The following is a 26,175-nucleotide window of genomic DNA, read 5'->3' as shown; positions in this document are numbered from 1 at the left end:
GACACAAAGGCCGGATAGCGCGCGTCGACCGATGCTAAACATCGTATATTTGCGCGTTAAAGTAAAAAGATAAACTGCGTGACATTGTCAGAGAAAGAGAGGTATCCGCTAATCAAATTCCCACAATTTAGAACAATAGAATAACGTTTAAGTGATGTCATCCGTGCCTGCCGTGTTTTTCATGCACCTTAGAAGCTGGAAGGTATATATACTTACGCAGTTCTTTCAGAACAAATTCGATGTACGTGTCGTCGGAGTCCGCAGATTTGTCGGGTATGTGCATCTTAACGTCCGTATAATTGGAATGCATGTAGTAAACGCGATAACCGGCGATGACACCGTTGGCGTTCTCAGGCTCCGACCAGAAGAGTTCAATGGTGGTGCCCGTGATTCCCCGAGAGGTGAGATTCTCCGGCTTTGTCGGCGCTGGAAGGAAGAGAGAGAAAAAAACCACGTTTTTTATTACAATACGTTAACCTTTCCTTTTCTCGTCATCGTTCGCAATGTCGCGCTGAGACAAAGTATTCAGCGCGCTCAGAAATAGTAAACTAGGCCAGTAGAAATCCTTATTTCATTCTTTCATTGTTCAGGCGGAACGCTTCTTCGTACGTGTTGTCTGTATTTACATCGACATAAAGAAATAGACCGGGCACATGCGTCGCATACTTTTCTATGACACATTTTCTGTATATATGCACTTTGGGTCAGGCATAACGGAAGAGAGAGAGAGAGAGAGAAAGAGAGAGATACGAGACATCGGATCTTATCCTGCTCTTTACTACGCGTCGCATTGATAAGAAAAGAATATGACTCCGATGTTCTCTCGCTGGATACTCGGGGGGATATACAGCCGACGCTGCCGGGTCCATTTCTATACAGTTTACAGTCATCTGTTCTCTCGAGCAGCAGATATCGATACCCAACTGTATTTCCATTTTTCTAAAGCTTTATTTTCTCGAATAAATAATACGGATGAATAAACGGCCATCGAAGCGTTCATAAGAGAGTTCAAATTTATTGAATATTCATACATCTGCCGCGGCATTACCATACGCCGCGCGGCGTGCGGTATAAAACATGCAAATTGATTTGCATTCTATCGTCGGCTGCGTAAAATCATTGACGGTAGACTTGCTTAGACGGCATACCGAGACGCACTCTAAATAGAACGTAAGACACTTGTGGTATGAGGGAAATCCTGTCGAATCTTTCGATTAAAAGTAAAAATAAGGAAATATGTAGATGCTTGATAAATCAAGACTAGATTCTTAATCAAATTAAGTTGAAGAGTATAAGAAGTCTCTTTTCAGCGCGATTGTTAAATTATTTTACTCATAACTATCGACGATGCGGGCAGGAAAATCATTTCCTCTCGCTGACTCCTATCCAGAATTTATTTGGCGGTCGTTAGTTCGCCTTGTCATCTCCTACGATACTCCGCGTTTAAAGCTTATCGAATTCGCATTAGATTAACGACGTGTAATAAAACGAGCGAGGCTGTCGGAGAACGGGAGAGTCACCTTTTACAAGCTTTACGAGCTACGGCGGCGGATGATGTCATATCGAGTCTGTGCACGCACGCGGGGATCGTGTTCTCGTATTACTATCGGGCTGAAAAGCGAATACGATTACCGGTCCACGAGGCGCAAGGTCGCGATCGTTGCACGGCGGCGCGGAAAACGATCTACGTCGAAACTACTTAGAACTCGCTGACGCCCTGATGTTCGTCGGAGCCACGTTCTGTGACGAATCGTCGAGAAATGATCTCATCCCGAGAGGGGGGATGTCGCGAAGCGATTACGCGACAAAGCGTCGTAAAGCGGGCGTCAAACGATGCACCTCAATCGCACGCAATTGCGACGATCGAGGAAAAACCCCCACGCGTCTAAGAATTATCGTGCATTTCGCGGAGCCGAGGGACCGGGGAGAACTATGTAGGCGAAAGTGCCTTTTATTAAGATAGGTTCCCACTGAAGTAACGGTTCACGAGTGAAAGGAACAGCCGATAAGAAAACCTGAGGTACCTGCTTCGAGTGCCGGACTCTCGCGTCTGCATGCTCTTCGATTTGTACCGCCACGAGTTGCATCCGATCGAGCTGCAGCTATTCCGAGTTCCTTTGACTTTCGTCCGCGAGCGGAGAATTTCGATTGACCAATTAATATTCTTCATTTTAATCTTTCAATACAAGGAAACGATTATCTCTCTGCAAATTCTGTTAATAGAGATATTTTTTTAATTTTGCAATTTATTATGCTAATAATTGTCTTACTTCATATAAAAGTTACTTTAAGGAGTCATTAATTCTTCGCAACGGCGAGAGGCCCTGACATGCATTTACACGTCCGGATTAGGCTACCGGCCTTGGGTCCTGTCATAAAAATAGAATGTCCGGATCTCACGCGCGCGCGAGACGTAACACGGCGCGGTTTTACTCTCGCAGACAATTCTGAGGACGGGCGTATTTCCATAATTTTATACTCCGGCGACACTTGAGGTCAGTAAGTAATCGTTGCCATGGCGATGCACGTGCTGCACCGCTATATGTTGCACACGCGACGAAAAAAAAAAGGCAGATGTGACGTGTGCAGGCTTTTAGGTATACGAAAACGCGGAGTCAATCTTGTCAATATTTTATTACGCTTTTACGTGGGGAAAACAATACGCTGGCCGGTTCGTCCGCAATTACGGTCGGGCGAGTCCCGCGCGCGCAATAAAAAAAAAATGTTGCAAAATATTCGTTTTCCCGTGACGCACAAAGTCAGGCGGCAATTGCAACGCGCGTTACAAAATAAACCGGCAAACGATTCACGCTTGTGTCATAATATACCGCGGCACGTGTATCGTGTGTGCACGCGCGTCGGTGTGCATTTAAAAACGTTTGCGCAATCGTTGGGTGTGCATTGTAGGTGAACCGCGGAGGTTCGCGGAGAAGGCGATTCGCGCCTCTCTCGCGTCCTTTAAGGCGTCTCACGGGCGAGAACGAGGGACGCACGTACGTTGCACCGCGCCGCGCCGCCTGTCGCGTCGCCTGTCGCGTTCCGCGAAATCGAAACGGAACGGGAAATGAGTTAAGCGTCGATTACACGAGTGGACAGAGTCTTATGCTCGCAAGGTGATTACGAGGTGGCACCGCTGCGTGCCGAGTGACGCTGTAACGCAATACACTCGGAGCGGGCGCGTGGTATTTCCTAGTGAAACTCGCGCGTTTGTTTTTGCCAATTAATTACGCGTTAAAACGCGCGCGAGATTTTCACCGCCGGACTCGTTTGCATATTGCGAGCGCGCGACACCTCTCGTTTTACTCGCGCGAATATGAATTGTCGATTCAGAGTTGATTTTCTTTACGTTATCGTTAATAATGTCGATGTTCGGTTCATCTTGGCGCGCCGATCGCTCGATTATATTATCAGGCCGACTGTTAGAGTAATTGGAAACGCATAGACATAAATAAAATTCCATTTCCAGACGCAACATCGGATCGGATTTACATAATCTTAATTTTGTACGTTGTAATTCCACGCCACATTGAAGGAGATTTGAATTCGTAGTACAGTATCGCAACGTGGTCTTATCCGCTAAATGTTATCTTTGATCTAACGAAGATGCTGTAAAATAATACACTGAAAGCACCGCGAATGCATGATGTCACTTCTTCATTTATTGTTAGTGTATTTTATTTCTACCGCTATCAATACATATCGTCTCATTATTTGTTATATTTAACACTAAAACTACCAAGAGAGTCAAAATCTTATTTAACATGTTTTAAAATAATTATTATTCATTTTTGAAACGTCGCAATTTTTGAATTTTTCTTTGATTTTTATTAAAATATACAGATAATTAATTTTATAAAATTGTTTCTTTTTCCATTTTGATCCCTTCGGTAGTTCTAGTGTTAATTTCTATATGCTATTATCTCACATATGCATCGGTACATATATTCTTTGTAGCGTTTCCTTTCTTAACATATTCTTAGTCTAACGCCTCGCACTTTTCCCGAGTAGGAGGAACAACTTTGCGTCAGCCTGTCTGTCGCAAGGTGACTTCGGCGAATTACCTCCGATATCGCTGTCATTCTCCGTGGAAAACGGCATAATGTAGGTCGTCCGCTCGAAGATTTGCTCGTCGGTTGTCTGCGTGATCGGATCCGCCGTGGCGACGAGGAGTCTCAGGAGCAGGGCTAGCGAGGCCGCCAGTTGAGCGACACTGGCCACGCTGGTCCACGACATTTCTTCTTCTTTCTTCCTTTCTTCGCACGCTGCGACTGCAGCTGGTAGAACGCCGCGTGCTCGCGTGCGTGTGTCTCTCTCTCTCCTTTTCTCTTTCCTTTATTCCCTTCTCTCTTCGCTCCAAATCTTCCTTCTTTCTCGCTATTTCACGAATTCGCCCATCCTCGCCGGAGAAACACGGCGCGCTCCTCTCGCGACGCGTTTTCGCTCAATTATTATCGCAGCGTCGTCCAAGAACAGAGCGCACAACGACGCATTGTACACCGGTCGGTTCGTGTGTTGTCACTGTCACATCGCGGCTGCGAGAGGTTCCTTGGGGTTATCGGGCGACGGATCAACCTTTCGAGAATCGTCGCGGCGGCGGCTGCACGACGCTAGATTCGAGAACGACTACTTCCTGTTTGGGAACAAACGACCTCGCATGAGTCTCGAGCGCGAGCTCCTCGCGAAACGGCCTCGGCTTGCGCGAAAGAGAGACATCCCGAGCGAGAAATCCCGGCGGAGTGTGCACGGAATAGCGGATGCGGATAACTCGCTATCTACGGAGAGCCAGAGAGAGAAAGAGAGAGAGAGAGAGAGTTCCGCGAGGTCAGACTCGACTCTGTCTGCCCAGCCTCGGAAAGGTCGAATCGAAAGTTGACATCGATAGCGCACACGGTGCATTAACTCGCGCCGATAAGACACGTACACTGCTTTATCAATATTTAAACTACTCCCGTAGCGATACTCCGATAGTGGTCGCTTTAACGTTGCGAGTAAATGCGCGAAAAGGAAGATCGCTAGGTGGTAGCCGAAATATTATTACGAATACCAATCGCGTCCCCATTCATCATCGAACGCGTGATCGTGTATCACGAGGGAGGAACGTAGGCAGCAGCGGATTATTCGGCCCCCTTGGAACGTTGTAGAGCGACTTCCCCTTGCGTTTTTAGTGGATAGAGTTTAGTAGATAGACTAGGGGAATATATAGCGCTGTTATATTCCTAAACAATACTTAACGCTACACGACGGTATCAATATCGATGTATTGAATTCTGTATTCTAAATAATAATGCAGGTATATAGAAGTGAAAAATATCTGAAAATGTATTTATAATCAAGGAAGAGCAATTTAATTACACATCGATAAAAGTTAGAATAAGATTTCTGAAAACCAATTTTTTTTTAAGATCAGTTGGGCTTTATCGATATAAAATATTTTGTTAATCGTTAAAATTTTTGCTTAAAAAAGTATTTGAAATTAAAGGACTCTTGCGTATTCGCGTTTGATAGAGATTAATTCGCGATTATTTCTTAAACGTTTTCAGGATGGAAGTCTCTTCACATCTTTACGGGAAAACCGATTTCTAAATAAAATTTCAGCACGAAATAGAAAGTTCGTGCACGTATGGACTTTTCCAGCCCGTATCCCATATCCCTTCAATTTCCGATCGACGAAGAGAAGGAACTCTCGAACTAATGAGAGTGAATTTTCCCGATACAATGTGAACAATTAAATATCAGTCGCGAGAGAAACTGCGTTGGCTCGAACGCCAGGTTAAACGGATAAAGAAGCAAATTACAGGACGGCCAATAACAATAGCGCTTCCTCGTCAATAAAGAAAAAGAGAGAGAGAGAGAGAGAAAAAGAGGACGAGATATCCCTCGTGCAAAGAGAGGATCGCGCTCCAGTTTCATATTCCATTCTGCTTAATTAGCACCGCGGAATAGATAAATAATTGCGAGAGTTTCGGAGCACAATGCCGACGAATAACGCGACACGCGTTATTTCACGACAATATAAACTTTTATTCAATGCAGAAGAATTGCACACGTGCGATCACGTATAACGACCGGCCGCAATTGGCTCATAAAGGAATAATGACATTTCGTTAAAGATCTTTTTATGCGTTTTTATTGCGAATCATAAAAGATGCGTACCTATATTGCGTTTCACGTATTGGAACGGTAATTAAAACATAATATTTCCTTTATGGGTTTACGATCGATGTTATTGTAATTGAAATACACCATCTATATAGTTGTGCATTGAACATGTATGACGTTGAATAATTTGTTAGCGAAACATTTGAAAACGTTGGTCCTCCGCGGAAAAGAGCGGATGTAAAGCGGATGGGGTTAATCCACGATTCCCACGTCAATTCGCTCGCTCGAGTTTTTTACTCCGCTGCAGCGAGTCGGAACCCTGAATATAATCGTCCAAATGAGAGCGGAAAAAAAAACCAGGGACCGCGCCCCATTTCGTGACTCGTCTACATTCAGCCGGCGCGGAATGAACGTTTCGCACAATGAAGCACTATCGAAAATTACGTCGAGAATTATCCCCGGAAGAGGAAGAGCAATGATAACGAACGAATAAAATCGGCACGTTCCGTAAAGAATTTCGTAGCGTAATCACGTTTCGCATCTTCCGGAAATAGGAAGCGAGGAAGGGCGAGACCGGCGAGCTTCCGAGAGAGCGCGATCTTTTCTTACGTTTTCGGTGAAGGAAAGAAGGAGAGAAATTGTCAGAGAGGATCGCATGTCGCGCGTGCGGATGGACCATTCATGAGGAACGTCTGGTCGAAATTGGGACGGCCCGAGAGAGTCTGGTGGATTCGAAACGGCGTGGCGACGCGGAATGGATTGACCCCGATCGCGTTCGCTCGCTCTCGCGATTTTTGCTCGCGAGAGAAGTACCGGAGGAGCGTGCGTTGAACCTGTCGTCGTCGACCCTGCGACGATCTGTCGTCGTCGCCGCCGCCGCCGCCGCTCCTTTCCCCGCGCGTCTCCACGATGCGGCCCCGCAGCGGATGCACCGAGTTTCGCCGATCGAACTCGCAACGACGACCGGAGTCCTTCAACGTCGCATCGTCGTCGTCGTCGTTGCCGCGCGTCGCCGCGCTGCGCCACGACGGAATCGTTCGATTCGGCTATTTTTCCTCTCGTGTCGAATCGGACCGGAAGTTAAGGAGACGCCGCGATCCGTTTCTTTTATTATTCAACGGGACTTGGCAGTCTGATTGATCCGTTTAGAATCACTCTCGTAGCGACGCTTTTATTATTCAATAGCATTTATTGTCTGGTTTAACGATTTTATTAATAATTTTAACGATTTTAATGATTTTAACGATTTTTCCTCGTAATTCCTAATCGAGATTCTTTCCAATAGCAACATTTTGGAATAGTTAGATGTCGAATATAAATAAAATAAGTTAAATAATAAAGTCGACAGATGTGTCATTGAAGTTTATCGATATTCCTTGTTAATCAAAGTGACTCATATAATAGTGCTATATCGGTCGTTTATTTCTTCCACCGAATACAAAGGAAAAAAACGAGCGGAGTGTCATCAAATTCTATTGATGTTCGCAAAATGAGTTGCAGTAGAAATCTCTCGCGTCGAATACAAAAGGACTGAAAGCTGAGCGACGAGGAAAAGCTACGATTTAGTCCGCATTTTCACTTTAATGGCACCTGTCGTCTCATTGAAACCGATTAGTGTTTTTCGATAATCAAAATCATTCGCGAAACGCGTTTGCTCGCGACGATGATTCGCACTCGACACGAGTCAACGCACTGGAAATCAAAGAAAAGAAGAGAGAGAGAGAGAGAAAGAGAATATAGCATTATTTCTTTGCACAATGAATACGAGTTTTGCTTTCGCCATCGATTAATCAGCTCCTTCTTTCTCTCCCATTTCTCTTTCGAGCACTCGCCGAAGCGTCATTCACGAAGTACGAGGGCATGAAAGAATCTCAAGGATTTTTTCCGAAAGGAACACAACAGTTCGGCCCGTACTTCCTGCACCTGCCCGATACACTCAAAGACGAAACGGACGATCGAACGAGACCAGATAGAGAAAGAGAAAAAAAACCCGTCGAAAGGCGTAAAGAAGATACCCGCGATGCTATATAGCGTACCCTGTCGCGGAGTACAGAGGATATTACGGATTCGCCGCACCAGTTTCATTTCGGCACTGCTCGACGTGCACATCTCTCGCTCACGCTCGCGTCTCGCGTATCGACCCCTCGACCCCGTCGTCTCTGCCCACTCCGAAATCCGATTCGGAGCACCGGGGACCCTCCGATCGAAGAGCGCGACTCCCCCGGCGACTCTCGCGCGGCTCGAACAAAGGATCACACCCAGGCGAACGGGCTCGCCCGCGATATATCCTGGCGATTTTGCGGACTAGGCGTCAACCAGCGATCCGGAGAAGGCGTCGTCGGAATCGACGGTCCGCCGCCATCTCGGCGAGCTCGCGTTCTCTCTCTCTTTCTCTCTTTTTCATTCTCTTTCCTTTCCTCTCTTCCTCTCTCCCTCTCTCTTTCTCTATCGAGGGGCGACCTTTCTCTCGGTCGCGACTTTTTGCACTCGGCGATTCCGCGACGATTCCACGAGCCGCACCGACCGCAATCGACGAGAAACGCACGCGATATTCCGACGCCGGAATTATTATTCTACACAGGAGAGCGGGGCACTCACATCGGGACGACGGACGCGCGTACTGTCAACCGCGCGCGCGAGCGCGACGCGTGCACGCCAACGACTACACGCGCACTCGCGCTGCATCGAGTTTGCGCTCACTCTGAATTACGTTCACGCACTCACGCGTATGAACGAGCGCGCGCGCGCGCACACGCGCTCGTCGCCGCGGCTCGTGCATCGTCCCTCGTATCCGGCGCACCGAAAGCACCGCGCGAGAGCAGAGCGTCGTGAATTTCGCCCTCGCACGTTCGAAATATTTGTATGTATCGCAATACCGGTTCGAGGAACTCACGCAGAACTCACTCCGCTTTTCCGTACACGCGGCTTCCCGACAACGTTGCACGCGGCCGAGAGAACCGAGAGACGCACGTGCGTCCGACGCGGAATCGGTATTCCGCTCCCGTCGTCGTATTCCGGATGACGACGAGGACGACGAGCGGACCGGCGGCTTGCTGGCGTGCCGATGCAGCGTGCTCGCCGCGGCTGACTCGAGCGGGCACTTCTCTCTTCCTGCTCTCTCTCTCTCTCTCTCTCGCTCGCTCGGCTGCCGCGTGCTGAAAAATCGGGGAAAATCGATCGTCGAGACCAGGCGCGGCGCCGACCGAAACGCCGTGGCAGGCAGCTGCTCCCGCTTTCTCTCTTTCTCCCCCTCTTTCTCTCTTTCTCTCTCTCTCTTTCCCGCTATCTCTCCTTGTCTCTCTGCAGTCGGCTTCCTCTGTCGCACGGTCGCCGGCTGTCACGATCCCCACTTCTTCCCCTTCCTCCCGTTCTGCATCTCCCTCGCACGAGCCGGAGCCTCTCTTTCACTCTTGGACCTTTGAATCAGCTGCCTCTGTCCTCTCTCTCCATCTCCCTCCCCCTCTCTCTTTCGCTCTCTTCCTCATACTCATTAATAAGCTCACAAAATAAAGTCTCGTTGACAACTTCTCATAAATTTACAAAATAAACTCTCGTAAAATACTAAATCTATATTGAATGTCGGGAAATATTTCCGTGGATGAGAAATTCTCAAGGGTATTCGCAGGTACAAAGTATCGCGCATCTTCCTATAGATTATGGGAATACTCCCCTCAAGAATGGTGCACTCCCGACGTCCGAGAGGAATTTCTATCGCAGACGAGAGTGCGACGGCAGGTAGAAAGTTGTCGGTGGAGTAGATGCGCAGACCGGTGATGACGATGATTCAGGATATAACGATGAAAACGATGAATCACCGACAGTAGATTTATATAGGCTACTACAGTGCGTTCTAAATGCGTTAGAAACGAGGATGGAACTTCTTGTGGAGAGACCTTGACGATCGTTTTTCCTCGGGGAAATCGCGTCGAAGCTTTATCTTGACATTTTAATTGCAAACGCCAAATACAATTTCCACAGATATCGTTCGCAATCCGGCGCGAATTTTCACAGCGCGATAAAAGAGGTTCCGAAGTCTAAGTTTATGGACAACGCGAATTCCTGCTTAATAATTAACGTAAATGTTAATACAATGTTGATACAAACGATATTGTGCACAAGCAAACGTCCGTTCTCGCAACTGCGCAGAAATCTCGTCTTGCAGCTGCAGCTAAACCAGCTTGCCGTTGAATATCGCGCTGCAAACGATATAACACCGTTCTGCTTTACCGTACTTGGGTATACACGGTATTCTGTATCTGGTATACTGTGCTCGAAGAGAATTTTCCTAATTTGATTTCGCACTCAGTTTTTTATCGTTCCGACTTTCTGTCTCGCGCGCGAGATCGCGCAATGACGATTTTCTTTTTTTTTCTGTCCTCCATCCGCTCTCTTACTTACCACCCTCGTCGGTCATCACCGTCACCGTGGAAGCGGGCCCGTGACCTTCGGGGTTGAACACTTGCAGGGAGACGAGGTACTGCGTGAAGGTATCCAAATTGTGAATACTGTGATTCTGAAAGACAAAGAGCATTTTCTTTTCTTTTTCTTTTTTTTTTTCTCTTCTCTCCTAACAAACGGTGCGCAAAGATGAGTTGTCAAAGTGACTTACGTCGACAGCAGGATCGCGAATGTAGATGTTTTTCATTTCCTCATCCGCTTTCTCGCGTCGCCGATATCCTATGCGATACCCAAGGAACTCGCCGTGTATGGTGTCGCGACTCGGCGGCTTCCATGCCAGATAAATAGACGTCGCTGAGGTATTGTGGGCCGCCGTGATGGTCGGTTTTCCTTCTGGTACTGCAAACAATCGTATATATTGTGCGTAAATCCTACCGATCCTAAACTTCCGCTGCAGGAATCCCCAAAATAAAGATAAGGGAAAACCTAATCCTGTGAAAAAGCACGTCGTGCCCGAGAGAGAGAAAAGTATTACGTTTATAAAATGCAATACGTATATCGTTACGCACGGAAATTCGCGCAATTTCGAGCGGCCAAAGTTCATCTAAATATCACGAGAACAGATTGTTTTGATCCCTTCGGGAAATTCAAATAAATTCTCGCGGTTCTCTCTATTTTTGTCTCTTCTCCTCTGCGTTCCTCACTCCCTCTCTCGTCGAGACGTATAAACGAAACATTAAACATACACGATAGAAATTCAACAGTTTATGAAAAAAAATTGATTCTGAAGAACATACACGCAATATTACACGCCGTAAAAATAATATTTAAAGTGGCGAAACGTGGCGGGCTCGACTGGTTGGAAATCGATAGTTGTGATTGTGTCAAACACGGATAAATACGTACCTCCCCTCCCTCTCCCCACCCCTTCTGGATGTAGAGAAAAATTAAAACGTAATATTTAACCGGCAATCACATGGATACAAATTTTTGAACTCTCTTGGAAATTTCAAGTTATCTCATGTATATGGAGGAGTGCGATGTAAAATTTGGCGGATATTCGTATATGTTGTTGATACATTCGCACGCGCGAATGTATTATATTTTACATCCGACATAAAACGCGTATATTTCCGTCGAAAATCATGTTATCTATGTTAACAATATCCATGTTAACAATATCTCTTCATACGTGCGATCGTTTACCAGTGCACGCACCGTTTATGCCCCCCTCCCCCTCCTTGTAAAATTGTTTTCGAGATCGGGCATTTTTAATCCCGCGTTTCCGCGTGCATGCGACCCTCGTCTAAATTCATATATCGCGATTCATACGTGCTGTAAATTGGTGTCTTTTTCCATATCATTACGAGTCAATGAACGACCGGATCTTTTTACGTCCGAAAAAAATATGTTCGCTCTTATCGCGATTTTTCGCCATGAGACGATTAAAATGTCGTTTCTTTCGGACGCGCGTCGCGTTTCACACATCCGTGGAGCACACCGCGCCGGCTATTCAATCTCCGTGACGTCGAGATACACGGGGTGTGAGTTAAAAAATGGTCGTGTAATAATTTTAATGCCCGCGTAATTTGTTTGCCTTATCGCGAGAGCAGGGCAGGCAGGTGAGGCGCGTTGTCCCACAGTCACAGGAGCGCGGCGGGCGAGAGCCGAGAGTTCGAAATAATTAGCATCCGCGCGTCACTTTTTGAAACACCCCCGTCGCGCTGTCGCGATATCGCGTCGGCACGTCATCTGACCCGGCCGCGGGGGATGAGAAATTGTTACAGAAATTATACCGAGACATTTAATGCGCGTTGTGCGTCAGCGGCCGCTCAGTTAACCTGACCGACCTCTCCGTCGTATTTAATGTCGGTGAAAACGTTTATTGCACGATCGCAAAGCGATTAATTGCATGAGGACGATCGCGCGGAGCGACGAGCGTCCACGTCGTGCAAGGAATGGGAAAAATAAAGAATTTTGCTGCAATAATAACCGGTCTCGTTATCACCAATTACTTTATTAATTAATTGATCGTCAATTATTTAATTAATTAACGTTTAATTACCGTCTATCTATCTTTATATTCGAAAGCGACAAAGAGGAGAATTAATTGTTAATTTATGGATTTCAAAGAAGAATAACATTAAATTAATTATAATTTCATAATTCTTTCCGTAAACAGAAAGAATGTAATAATTAATATCTCGCATGAAAAATAAAGTCGCGCCAGTGAGAAAAATACCTCTGCTCGAATTGTCGGAAAAGAGGATAATGTGGCGCACGGCGATAAGCTGGCAAAAGCAAATTCGATATTAGTAGAAATATAAGTGAAAAGTGATAAGTCGCTTAGGTAGGCCCCGCCCTTTACTTTCGCCGGGCAATTTAGCGCCACGATAAATGCGAGGCTGCAGTTTTTACCGGGCGCTAAATCTGCGTTAACTTATTATTACCCCGTCGGCGTGTTTATGACGATAGCGTCGGTTTTATGCTTCCGTGATATATTATCGAAGTACCAATTTCGCCACGTAAGCGCTGAAACGCTTAATCGTGACAAACCGTCCGCGTAAACGTCGCTAATATTGTTCTCGAAACCTACGTATCGTCGTAATAGCGTCTAAGTGCGCGAGCGTACATATTACACGGCTTAGCATGCGAAATTACGCTCATGCCGATCGAAGAGCTGGCGTCTTACGTAACACATATTCCTCCGTAATTAAACCTTAATTATTAACTTTCTTTTTCCCAACACGCTCTCATTGTGCTTTTACTCGTAAAACAGCTGAGTTCGCGTCGAACACGACTAGACTCGAACGCGAACGTGTATACGAACCGATAGATAAGGGTGTAAAAAATTAGGCGGTATTGTCGAGGGCGCGACACGATCGAGAATCGCGCCCTGATTTGGTGGTGCTCTCTCGGACGATTCATCATTTAATCCGGGGCCGCGACAAAGTATTGCCGTTATGTAATATCAAGACGGAAAATAAATTACCTCGGTCACACTGTGCTATAGAGATTCCTCCGGGTTCCCATCGCTACGTCGAAACGTGACTCGCGGAAAGGCGCCTTTATTGCATCCCTCTACTACTTTATCAAGCCCGTCGGAATCGAAAATAGTTCACACAGCAGGCAGAAGCTACCGCTCTTTCCCGATTCTCGAGACGACTCCCGCGAATGAACTTACTCAGGATCCCGACCTATCGGATGTTACGGCAGCAACAATGCGATTCGCTCCTTCTCTCTCTCTCTCTCTCTCTCTCTCTCGCTTTCTCTTTCTCTCTCTGTCGTTCTTTCGTTCGATTTTTTAGCGACTTCGCTCCCGTTTGTCCTATGTGGAAGTTAATCATACTGAGTGCGGGATATATATCTAATCGATGAGCAAATTCCTCGGTTAAACCAATCGACGATTAAGCCTTGGGTCCTTCATTTATCGTTATTATTACAAGCGGTTGTTAATCTGCTCAACTTGTCCAATATACAGAATTAACAGTGTGGCCACCGAGTAATCTTCTCGGGCAAGCGCAATCGATAGTCGACGGTGAAATATGGATTAGCGTACCGAGTTCTTACGAAATTAGAAATCCAGAAAACTGATACCGGTTATATAAATGGCGAGAGAAAAGTCAACATTATTTCTCGTTTACTTATAGGTAATTTATTTTTATTAAGAGAAACAAAATTGTCATACAAATTGACTTAAAAGAAAGTGCCAATTTAACGCCATTCGTCGAATCGGTAAGACGCCTGTCACGGATTGTGAGACAGGTTCCAGGTTTGAAAAATATCATCTGGTTGAGGTGATATTTTTCGCAATAAATTCTTTACAGTAGGTAATTTAAATAGGATGCTTATTAGCATCAAAGCTAAATCGAGATTTTACTGTTCCAACGGAAGCTGTGTTTTAAAGCCGACAAACAAATCGTCGCGCAGTTTATCAAGTTGGAAATATGTGTACTTGGAAATATATACAGAAATATATTAATAGGCTACCAAGATCCTACTCGAACCGTAAATGGCATTTTCTTCTAAATTAATTTACACTTTTACACCTACAAACATTTACAACCCGAGGTTAAATATCGCGTTTACATTCGTAGCTGCGGATCATAGTTGCGAATTCTCACCGGGACATGCCTTTTCATCGATACCGACTGGCGGGCGGAAAAAAAAAAGCGCGCGGCTAGCCGCCCGCCGAGTTTCTGCAATTTTCGGTTCGACTCTCCGACTCGTCGGTGCGAATGAACTTACCGGGACGACGGACGCAGTGCCGACGGGTGTCCCGATGGCTAATTGGTAGCTCGGTTGCGCTGTATATTTATGGCGAGCGGGGGCGAACGAGGTCCGGAAATGGGTACGAGGATCCGTGGGTGCCCGTGTACGTATTTGGACCCGGCCGCGAGTAAAGTGGTAGTGGAGAGAAGTTTCGTCGGTCCGTGCCCTATTGATCCGGGTGTACGGGGGGAGGCGAAAGGGTGCTTTCATTTGAGCCATCGTGAATTCCCGTGCCGTTGCCCACACGGACGAAGCGGGCGAGCGACTCCACCACCGGGGATCGACCTATCTACCCTACCGTCCCCCGGCCTATCCCGTGCCCGATACCCACCGAATTAGAATCACGAATTAGAATCCGGTGGCATAAACCGAGCTCCCACGATGCCCACCGCCGCCGCGCCGCGCCGTCCGTCGGTTCCGTTTGTTCACCGAACGCCCCGTCGAATCCGCCCCGTCAAACCCGCCGATCCGCGCGCGCGACCAGATCGGCGAAACGCGCGCAACGTGACCTGTCTACGCGTCCCTGTCAATATTGACGCATTACTCGCCCTCTCGTACGATCGTCGATGTCGAATGTGGGCATATCGACTGCCGCATTCCGTTTCGTACACTCGCAAACTGAAACGAATCGCGCGTCGCGCGCCGCACCGCACCGCAATGACCGAGGGGAAGATATCGTTTTTCGAAGAGCGCGTCGACAGTGTTTTTCGTTCAAGTCGGAAAACGTATCGCGTGCCCGTAATTAAAAACAAAGGGAACGAACGAGATAAGCGCGAAAGAGTGTCGCCAGATGGGGAATCGATGAACTCGTATCATCGTTCTGAAAAAATTACAGCCGGTAAAAAATTGTCGTTTCGTTCCTTCCTCCTTCGTATTTAGCGATACGCTTATTCTCCGTTTATTTGTCTCTCGCGGGGGATGTCGTAAGTGACATGCGAAATGTCGTGGCGCAGAAAAGTATGTCGCGGAAATATACTTATTCCGTTTCTCCATACGCCGCGGTCGCGTATGCCGTCGATTTCGTGTGCATACGCGATACTCGCTGCATCGACAACGCGCGCGAATATATCGCGACCGCATTTCATCCATCCGCGCCGCCCTGAACCACCAGCGGGTTTTTTTATCACGCTACGTCTCACGAAAGTTAAATTTTTTTTCCTCTCTTTCGTTTCAATACAATAAAAATTCCCCGCAGTGTATCGCGTTACTTAACATCGCGCGAAAACAAAGTGCGGCGTGTCCCAGGTTCAACAATATTATATTTCCCGATATGATATTTGTCAACCGGCGGCGATACGGCATGACCGACTCGAGAGCGCGATCGAATCTAAAATCGTCGTGGGAAACCGGCCGTATGTCGCAGTCACGTAACGAAGCAAAAAAAAAAAAGCTAGAGAATTACCTCGATTTTATCGCGAGCGTTATCGCGAAACGTTAATTCGAGCACAGCTGATCGGATCGCGTGCGATATTGCGACGGGAAATTACAAAATGCCGACGTCGATGATACGCGAATGTAATCGCGCGTAGAGGATTCCCCGATTCACCGAAACGGAGGTCGGGGATAATGTCGCCGCCGAATTTTTCTCTCGGTCGATGTCTCCGGCGGTGTTTAAATTAATTTCTGACACGGACGTGCGCATTTCCGCGTGACGATACGCGAAATCCTGCCTGGATGCGTCTCGATAGCCGTATAATTATTCCCATCTCACACGACGGAACAATGAGCTACTGTCGATGACTGTCGACGAGTCGCTACCAATCGTGTGCATCTAATAAGCGTCGATTTTACACACACACACTGTCCGCTCGCGAAATCTGGTGCCATGTGGCGTCGCGTTCCAATTTTTGATGCGAAACGTCTCGGAAACAGAATCGGGATTCGGGACACGAGTATAAAATAGAATTGTTGATCTACGAAGAGAATGCGCGGTGAGAGCAATATATTTTCACGGGCGGAAATATCCTCGGTCCGGAATACTTAACGGTACAAATGTTAATTTAGGTAGGTTGTGACACGGGAAGAAATGTGAGACTGAAACTTGTTGCAATAGCAAACCCAGGGACCGATGTCCAAAATATTTGGCAATCGATACATTCAATTTAAAACTTAATTAGCATGTTATTAATATCATATTATGTAGTTAATAATGTAATGTAATATGTTATCGCCCTCTCCGCTATAATATACAATAAATTAATGTGTAAATAATTAAGAAGAATATATGTATATGTGCAAGCATGAGTGAGTGTGCGAAGAATGTCAAATTTTCCCTTTCCAGTCTCTAAATAAACTATTAATTATATTATTAAATGTGACTAATTATAATAATTTATATAAATTTATATATACAAATATAAATTAAATGAATATTTTTAAATATTTAGTATAATCCCACTATTATAGTATAATATTATTACAGCTACTAATATTAGTACAATATTAATAATATAATAAACATCGCGTAATGATCAATATACAGATATCTCAACGTTTTAATAAGCAACAAGATTCAGCTAAATATTAATCAAATCTAGTAAATATTAAATTTGCTAAACATTTATCCTTCAACGTATAACGTGTGTTAAAATATCATGAAATCTTTAAGCGCAAATTATTCTGGTTCTATAACATTTTGTAGATACTTTACGAATGATCAACGCAAAAGACAGGAGAGCTGCGCACAAAAAACGTCGAGAAAAAATATCAGCGTACTGTAACAGACGCGAAATCAGTCATGCTCACGCATTTGCTCGTTCATCCGTTAAAAATGAACCGGGATTCCATCTACGATAGTTACATTCCACGAGCCACCTAATTCCCGTTGGACCGCGAGTTGGCCCTTCTCGTGTACGCGCGCGCGCGCGAGTAACCCGATAATTGGGGCCTGCGATCAGCGACGCGCGGGAATCCAGGTCGAAAAGGGTTGAGAGCGCGGAACGGAGAGATGGTCCTCGCACTTGCAAACTTTGTCGTCCGTAGCGCGTATATATGGCTATACACATTGCTGGCCATCTTCCTGCGCGGCCGCGCTCGACGGAATTTATAGGGTTGGCCTCTGGCTTTGCGCAAGACTCGACCCGCTCAACCTATTTCATAGCGTGCGGAAGAATGACGTCGAGGACGACGACGACGACAATGACAATGACGAAAGAAAGGATCAGAGAAATGTAGAAAGAGAAAGAGACGGAGAAACTGGAGAAGGGACGAATTAGGAAACAAAAGGAAAAGAATAGGCTCGACTTGAGCCTGCTTGCACGCTCCCGGCTGTCGGCTGCAATTAGCGCCTCTTTAGTTAGCCGTCCTGGACGGTTCTTCTCGCCTCTCCGGATGCCAAGAACTGGTCGTGCCACGCTCTCAATCCTTTCCCGTCCCCTCCACTCCGCCGCCGCCGTTTTCTTTTTCACGGACTTTCCTCTTTTCGACTCGAAGTCTCGTCACTTTCTTCTTCCGCGCGTCACCGTGAAACGCTTTGTGCCCTCCCCCCTCCCTTTCAGGGCGCTAACGACCTGAGGGTGTCAACCATTTAATTTAGCATAACGCCACTCAGCGTCATCGTGGTCGACAAACTTCGTTTTGATGGCCTGCGGGAGATGTAATTTGGACGATTGAATCGGTTTGAAGCGCAGATGTACGCTTGCGACGAGAGGATATCCTAAAGCCGATATTGGTCCTCACCGGGAAACTTTACTGTTACGACGCTTCTACGAGAGAGAGAGAGAGGGGTGGAAGGGGAAGGAAGAAAACAAAAAGAAGTGGAGAACGCCTTGCGTTAGTTCGATTTAGAGGTAAGTTCTATATAGCGTCAATACATCTTAATAGTCTTTCACAAATTTTTCAGATATATTGATAATAGATAAGCAACACGAAACTCTAAAGTATAACTTAACCGGAACGGCCTGTTTTCGATTCACCGAGAAATCAGTGTCATCACCATCGTTGCAATTCCCCCGTACATTGTTTATAACATTTAGTGTTTCATCATTAATATGTCAATAAATTAATATTTTTCTAATATATATAAATTATAACAATATAACAAATATTCATAATAATTAATTAAGTATTTATAATAATTAATTTAATGCGTAGATATTTATAATATGTTACTGTTTCATCGAAACTGCAGATATATGTAAATATTGTAAATATACAAAGTGTGACAAGTTTCGAGAATAATTCATTGTAAAATTTTATTTTGAAAATTAAACAGATGTGAGGCTATCGCCTTCAAGGTAGTCTTTTTCAGACTGTACACATGTATTCTAGCATGTGTGGCACCCATCGATTGTAATATTTGTGGTACTCACGTCCTGTTTTAATATCTGCATTATGTTACTCTGAATTCCAGAAACTGACTAAAAATGTGTTTCTTTTACGATCGCTTTTAGTCGAGAAAAAAAAAAGTTACAAGTAGACAAATCAGGTGAATACAGAGAGTGCTCCAACGTTGTGGTCGATTTTGAAGTTAAAAAGTCGTAAAAGGACGCGCTGAACGCATAAATATATCCATTAACGATTCGCCATATTTCACCAAAAATTTTATCACAACTCTGCTTTAAATTACGCTCCATTTTTCTCGTAATACAAAACTCAAATATGTCTTTACACAAACCAATTTGTACAATGATTGAAACAATTGACAATGTTGAAGCTACACAGCGATGTGGAACGTAATAGTTTACATTTTGAGTGTTGCTACTTTGGCAGAGACAAAATTCTTCTCGGAACCTTATTGTCACACCTCGTATTCTGTCAGAGTATCAAATGCTAATAAATTCTGTATAACATGATTATTTATAACTTTGCAATGTGTACAGACACAATCTTCTTATAATCCTCTTTAAAACTTCAATTTATATCTTTTATTCTCGTTTGATTCCTGAGAAGGAATAACGATTCACTGAATGCATGTCCCGCTAAATAGATAAAAGCGCTTCAATTATTTGACAGAAACGAGGAAGAGAAACGAGAGACAGAAAAGAGAGAGAAAGTCACAAAGTCGCGAAACTTACTTTCGCGGAGGGTCACCATGTAGTAGGACGCCTGGCTGGGCTTGCTGCGTCCTAAAGCATTTATCGCCGCCACTCGGAAGCTGTACACCGTGAACGGCCTCAGGTTCTCGACGGTGTAGAACGTGTCGTTGGTCGGCGTTAGGATCTCCTTCGTCGCGTTCCACGGGCCGTCCTCGTCGATGCTGCAAATAACAAGTGCGTCGCGTTATGACATTTTGCAATTCAACCGTTCCACCATACGTGACTTGGAAGTCACGCGCGACGCTATCGTTGCACGAACGTTCCTCGCACAATGCGAGGAACTTGAAAATCGTCGCGAAAAATCCTCTACAAGTCGACCCAATATTCTCCTCGATGTTCCTCGGGACATTTCTTTCCTTTTTTTTTTCCACGTGATTTGAAAGAAAAATGTCTTAGACGGATGTTGTATAGACGATTTTGAAAGGCTCAATATTATAATACGCATCTATAACCCGCGTTACCTCGTAAAGTTATACGGAACTCTCCTGTAAACTGCATTAAGAAAATGTTTCAAGGGGATGATGTTGGTTAGAGAATTCCACGATGATGTGGAGAGAACTTCCGTGAAAGGTATTCAAATTGCAAATGCGCAATTCTTGAGATAACACCGCGTATGGCTTTTTAACATAATCCTGTATTAATGCTACAATGCAAAAGGCGCGGAAAGAAAGTGATCTTAAAATTGTCAATTAAAGGATACTAACACATGTCTGGATTTTTTTACGCACCGTTTGGTAATTTATAGCAATATGGTAACGCCACGGGTATTTTACAAACGGCTAAAACTGTCAAGAAAATTACATAAATAATTTTCAAGATTACTTTCAAAACCGCACATGAAAGACGGGAAAGAGGGGATCAGGAGTCGACCAGGAATTCTCCGCGTCATAAAAGCCTGAAAAGCTATTAGGTAGCAAATTTCATATCGGCGTTTTTCGTGCTTTATCCGAGATAAATACTTGAGGTGATCGCAACACTAATATGATGCTATTTTTTTTTTCCCCACAATTTAATTACGACAATACTAGTTAGACAAAATTTTTACGTCGACGGCCGCTAGAATTTTATAGATGCGTGCGCGCATCGTGATACTATAAATATTGTAAAGGCCACTGCACGTAAACAAAGTTTTAGTTTTAATCGTAAGACCGTAAGAAAATAGAAATAGACCAATCACAGTCGATTATTCTTCTCGCGCTTGAAGAGCATTACGATTACAACTAAAACGTTGTTACGTGCAATGGCCTTAAGGGAATTATTGTCAGCAGACTCGCGACCCGAATATCATTGACATATGGAACGAGTCGAAAGAGAGTATTGGCAATTACTACAGACCTCTCGTATAATGTCGGGAAATATGTCAGGAGAGAATGAGGGCGGAAGAAAAAGGGTACGTCCGATGCCCGAAGCCCAACCTCGTGTAAAAAGGAGATAACTCACACATTTCGGATATCGCGTACACAGCGTACGCCGGGCTACCATGTCTACGACCGACCACGCACAATAAATGGCAATTAAACAACGCGGAAGCGACGGTACAGTCGGGTGACCGACAAAGACCGGGAACTTGCCTCGACTCGACTTAACTCAACGACTTGGTGGCTCGAAATCTCACCTGTCTCACGAGCAAGTCTGACGATGAAATCTCGCTATAACCTATTACCAGATAACCACTCCTTACAACGACCGATAACAAACTCGCACTACTCGCGGGAGACACTGGAGGCAGGAGTCGCAGGACTGGACTCATTGGTCACTGTGGACACGCACGAGCCTATGGGAGAGCGCGTAGTAATACGTAACGCAGACGCCGGCGCTAGTAACAGATCGGCGACCAATGATCGGCAAGTAGCCGCGACGCGCGACGCTAACGTGATGCGAACGCTACAATACCGGGTGCTCTGCACCGAGAAACGGCCTAGCAACAGGACTTTATCTTACAATATGTACTAAAAAATTGTACAATAATTTATCTTCATCATCTTATATAAAACAACGCTCTACGTCATGAGTATATGATATATTATTTTTAATATGACAGTTCAAATGAACATTTAGGGAATATTATAGCTTTTAAAGTCTATATAGAGTGTTTCTAAATAAGTCTAAAAGTCGTTTAAAAATTTTCAAGACGTCCGTCTAACGCCTTTAAAATATCCTACCTCCCAATTTATGACATCGTCGAGACGTTCTTTTAAGATATTTTTAAGACGTCTTCTCCGAGATCGGTTTTAGCCACGTAAAATTTCGGTAATACATTTTAATAATTTATAAATGTATATAAAGAAAGGGAAGCTATAAGAACTGCTTGATGAATTGATATGTCAATAATTTAATATACCCATAATTTTAATGACAGCAATTTAATATCTATATTTAGACACTTATTTGTAAAAAATTTTGTGTATATTAATTTATAATAAAATATCCATTTTATAATTTATTATAATTAGTTCATAATGTAATATTCATTTTATGATTTATTATTATCATCGAGTATTAATAATTTCAAAAATATTTATCTGTTAGGTATGTACGTACATTTTACGGCACAACGTAATTGATTTTTATTTAAAGCTGCTCGAGAAATATAACAATATTTTAGATTTTTATGTTATTTTATAAAGATATATCTCGTAGATTTCACGGGAGATTATTCTTATCCCAGAAAGATTGCGTGTTCCGATTCATTGTAAGCACACGGAAAAAAAATTTAGAAAAACAAAAGAGATATAAATTTACATCGTGTGACAGCTTTCGTCCGGTGTCGAATAAGTAAAAAAAAAAAGAGTTTAAACATTCGAAAAACATTGCACTCTGTTTCTAACATCTGGGCTGCGTTGAAAAATTCAACCTGGGTAACTCTAAGCTACAGTTTACGTCACGTATACTATCATCATTAAGGCCATTGCACGTAACAAAGTTTCAGTCGTAATCGTAAGGCCATAAGAAAATAGACCAATCAGGGAATCACACTCGATTATTCTTCGAGCGCGAGGAGAATAATCGACTGTGATTGATGGTTTATTTTTTTACGGCCTTACGATTATGGCTAAATCTTTGTTAGTGCCCATCTACAATAGATGTTTTAAGCCCCAAGCCCTAAGAAATTGACCAATCACAGGCTGGTATTCACAGTCTTCAAGACCGTCTTATGCTGGGTCTACAATGCGAGTCGCAAAGTCGTGAGTCGCAAGAATTGACTAATCACAGTCAAATTTGAGGAGAATAATCGACTGTGATTGGTCAATTCTTGCGACTCACGACTTTATGACTCGCATTGTAGACCCAGCATTAAGTAATGTCTTAAGACGCTAATACGGCTCTGTGATTGGTTCATGACATCTTAAGATTGAACTTAAGACGGTCTTAAATAACTATGAATACCGGCCACAGTCAATTATTCTCCTCAAATTTAATTGTGATTGAACACTTTCTTAAGGCTTAGGGCTTAAAACACCTATTGTAGATGGGCACTTAGAGTTACCTAGGTTGCCTAGGCGTAATTTTTGAACGCACCCCCTGCATACGCGTAGCCTATATGATTAAAGTGGCGCATGCGCGCGAGCTATACCAAGTCTATGGTTAAACTTTGTAGTAGGTACTAGGTAGTGTAGTAGTGTACCTATAGTGTCCTATAGTAATGTCGCGTCGCGAGTCGCGAGCGATGTCGATCGCAATTCATCCGCGAATCAATCGGGAGTGCCGATAAATTCATGCCGGGATAAGTTCATCAGAAACGATATCGTTCATCGTTGCGGTGCGCCGAAAGTGGTGGTTCAATTTTCGCGATCGGCACCGACGACAATCCATCGGATCTCGGATCGACATTCATCGAATCAATACCCGTCAGATCGCCGCTCGTCGGAAAGCCGGGTGTGGGCCGAGAGTGCCGAATAAATCTAACGGGCGATCATTTCAGTACGTCGGTTAATCAGGGATAGTGATCGAACGGTGTTTCTGTTATTCGTGATCGATATCCCGCCCGGATCGTCGTCCTTTGGAATAATTCGCCCGTACAACGCATCGTTGTTGCGTAGAAGAAAGTCGCGACGTGCCGTGGGGCCGCCATGTTGGATAAGGAGAAGGTATATACGCGATCACGGCCTCTCTTCTACGGCGTTCGGTGAAGTGTCTGACTTGAATAGCTTCTCGAATCTTTCCGTTCGGAAAGTCGTCAAGTCAGTATGCAGGGATACCTACGACGTATCGACTACAAATTCTCTCAATTCTCTGCGGTAGACGAATAAAACCAGTCGCGATCCCAGTAATGACACCCGTCGGATGCAGGTAATGTCTAATAAACCTAACGTGCGATGTTTAGAGAATTTAGAGCGTCAGTTAATCAGTTATTGTGATCTAACGCTGTTTCAGGGTCGGTATCCTGCCGCGGGTCGTCGCCCTTCAGGATAATTTGGCCGATAAAACACATTGGCGGCGAGAGGAACGTCGCAGAGTGTCGTAGGGTCATGTTGAACGAGGAAAAAATGTGCAATCGCGGCTTCTTTAACAACGTTTCGGTGAGTGATATATATTAGTTTCTTGAGAAATCTGAGTATTAGTTCCTTGAATATTTCCATTCCACATTGCAGAATATTATAGGGACACATCGTGTCTCTGATGAATAGAAGCGAACAGGCTGATAAGGAAACGAATATTTCTCCGAATCATTTAAACCCCCATCAAATTACGCAGTGAAGATTAAAGATTGCGAGCTGGAGAGTAGATTTCGATCGGATAACTCGTAGTCCGCTTTTGTCGCCGATTGAATTCGAACTTCCAACCCGCAATCTTTAATCCTCGGAGAAAAGAAAACGGCCGCGCGATTTTTCGGAGCCGTAGCCGCACACGCGGTAATTATTACTCCTTTCCCACCCCCGTTGCGGAACGTTGCGCGCCGAGCGGCATAATTCTCCCAGACTAATTAGCGGTCGAAGACGCGGCGCGCGACAGGGAGAGGGTGAGATTTTATCGTCTTCGAATTGCATATCTGCATTTTGCAGTAATTAATATAGATTATTAATCGTTGCGCGATCTGTTACGGGAAAGTTTCCGCGCAGCTGCGGTTCGAATAATTGCCACAGTTTGCATTCGCCCGGGTCGATTCGTTCCGCCCCCGCCCCCGGTATTGTGCGTGTACTTGCCCCCCCCCCCCGCACACGTTTACACGCGCGCGCCCGCGAGCGGTAATGTATTTGTCACGTTGCAGCGAATTGCGGTTATCTTTCGGTGCGCTGCGACGTTAATTTTCGAAGTAGTTTATATACCGGGCCCCCCTTATTATTTTTCATCGGCGCTACACTCCAGCGGCGATGAAGCGCCATTTATTCGCGGTTTATCCGCGAGATACGTCTCCCTCTCGTATATAAGAATAACGCACCTCTCAGTTTCACAGCCTCAGTTTCACAGGGGAAGAGAAGTAAGTGCCTCGTTCGGTTTTCTTTCTGGTAGCGGGGATAAATGGTGGGGCGTCATATCTTCTCGCTGCGCTCCGGCGCGCGACTCCAGGCTTTATCGGTCTATCGCGCGCTTGGAACGCGCTCGATAACGCCGAGAGTCCCGCGTTTAGCGCTAAATACACGACGAGGGGAAACACGGTAACGCGAGCCAGCGCGCCGAGAGTTACAAGTGATGGGGAAATGAAGGATGAAGAATAACACGTTATACACTCGTACGCACCCTTTCTCGCTTCCTCGCATGGATACGCGCGTTCGCGCACATTCTCCCGGTGCTGCACTATATGCTCAACAACCCGCCTATAGGACACAATCAATTTACCGGCGACAAACCCCCATCGCCAATTTGCCACCGTGAGATAAGGGGAATGAGCCAGCAATTAAATGCAAAAATGACCTGTCGCTTCCGTGGTTTTTATTTGCGCTGTTTTTGCGCTCGAAAAATTCGACGCGCGGAAAAAGCAATCGACGACTTGTATCCAATTAGCGCAATTCGCGTCATTGCATTCTGCGGCAAATTCGTTTGAAATTTTCGATACGCGAGATACATTTTACACGAAAATTTACAGGCCCCTACAGGTGTGTGTGCGCGCGCGGCCCGCGGTGAGACGGCCGCCGCGCGCCGAGAGATATCGATCTGTGCGGGAAGAACGGCACTCGCATTTGTACCCGCGTTTTTACCTGGCTTCTGCCAGGAATTAGATTAAAAGCTTCGAAAAAGCTTTCGCGCAAGCGGCGCGCCTTTAATCACTTTCCGGAGGCCGTACTTAAAGCGAACGTCGCCGCGGACTTAATTCGGTCGCGCGCGCGGACCGAATGCATGCGGCATATTAAGTTTCTCCTATCGCGAGGAGAGAAAACAACTTTCTTATTGGGACTCGTCTCGGAGGTAATTGATTGTTTCTGTTCTTCCG

At 45.1% G+C, this 26,175-nt stretch overlaps 1 protein-coding gene and 1 long non-coding RNA gene across 5 annotated transcripts in view; one reads left to right on the top strand and one right to left on the bottom strand.

Moving 5' to 3' along the window:
- Window positions 1-26,175, bottom strand: part of LOC139817966 (putative receptor-type tyrosine-protein phosphatase mosPTP-1) — a 267,152-nt gene that overhangs the window by 13,963 nt on the left and 227,014 nt on the right. For all 4 annotated transcript variants that reach the window (XM_071786319.1, XM_071786318.1, XM_071786317.1 and 1 more), the window contains exons 5-8: window positions 19,785-19,966; window positions 10,709-10,896; window positions 10,498-10,612; window positions 217-426 (exon numbers count right to left, since the gene is read on the bottom strand). In XM_071786319.1, coding sequence (XP_071642420.1) covers window positions 217-426; window positions 10,498-10,612; window positions 10,709-10,896; window positions 19,785-19,966 — 695 coding nt within the window. The remainder of the gene's footprint in view (window positions 1-216; window positions 427-10,497; window positions 10,613-10,708; window positions 10,897-19,784; window positions 19,967-26,175) is intronic.
- LOC139817968 (uncharacterized) overlaps window positions 24,186-26,175 on the top strand; it is a 154,428-nt gene continuing 152,438 nt past the window's right edge. Inside the window, exon 1 of the long non-coding RNA XR_011733351.1 lies at window positions 24,186-24,325. This is a non-coding gene — a long non-coding RNA (uncharacterized lncRNA). The remainder of the gene's footprint in view (window positions 24,326-26,175) is intronic.

This window comes from Temnothorax longispinosus, chromosome 8 (assembly GCF_030848805.1).
Source record: "Temnothorax longispinosus isolate EJ_2023e chromosome 8, Tlon_JGU_v1, whole genome shotgun sequence".
Classification (NCBI taxonomy): domain Eukaryota; kingdom Metazoa; phylum Arthropoda; class Insecta; order Hymenoptera; family Formicidae; genus Temnothorax; species Temnothorax longispinosus.
Note: the sequence above shows the minus strand (reverse complement) of the source record. Positions and strands in the feature narration are given on the sequence as shown.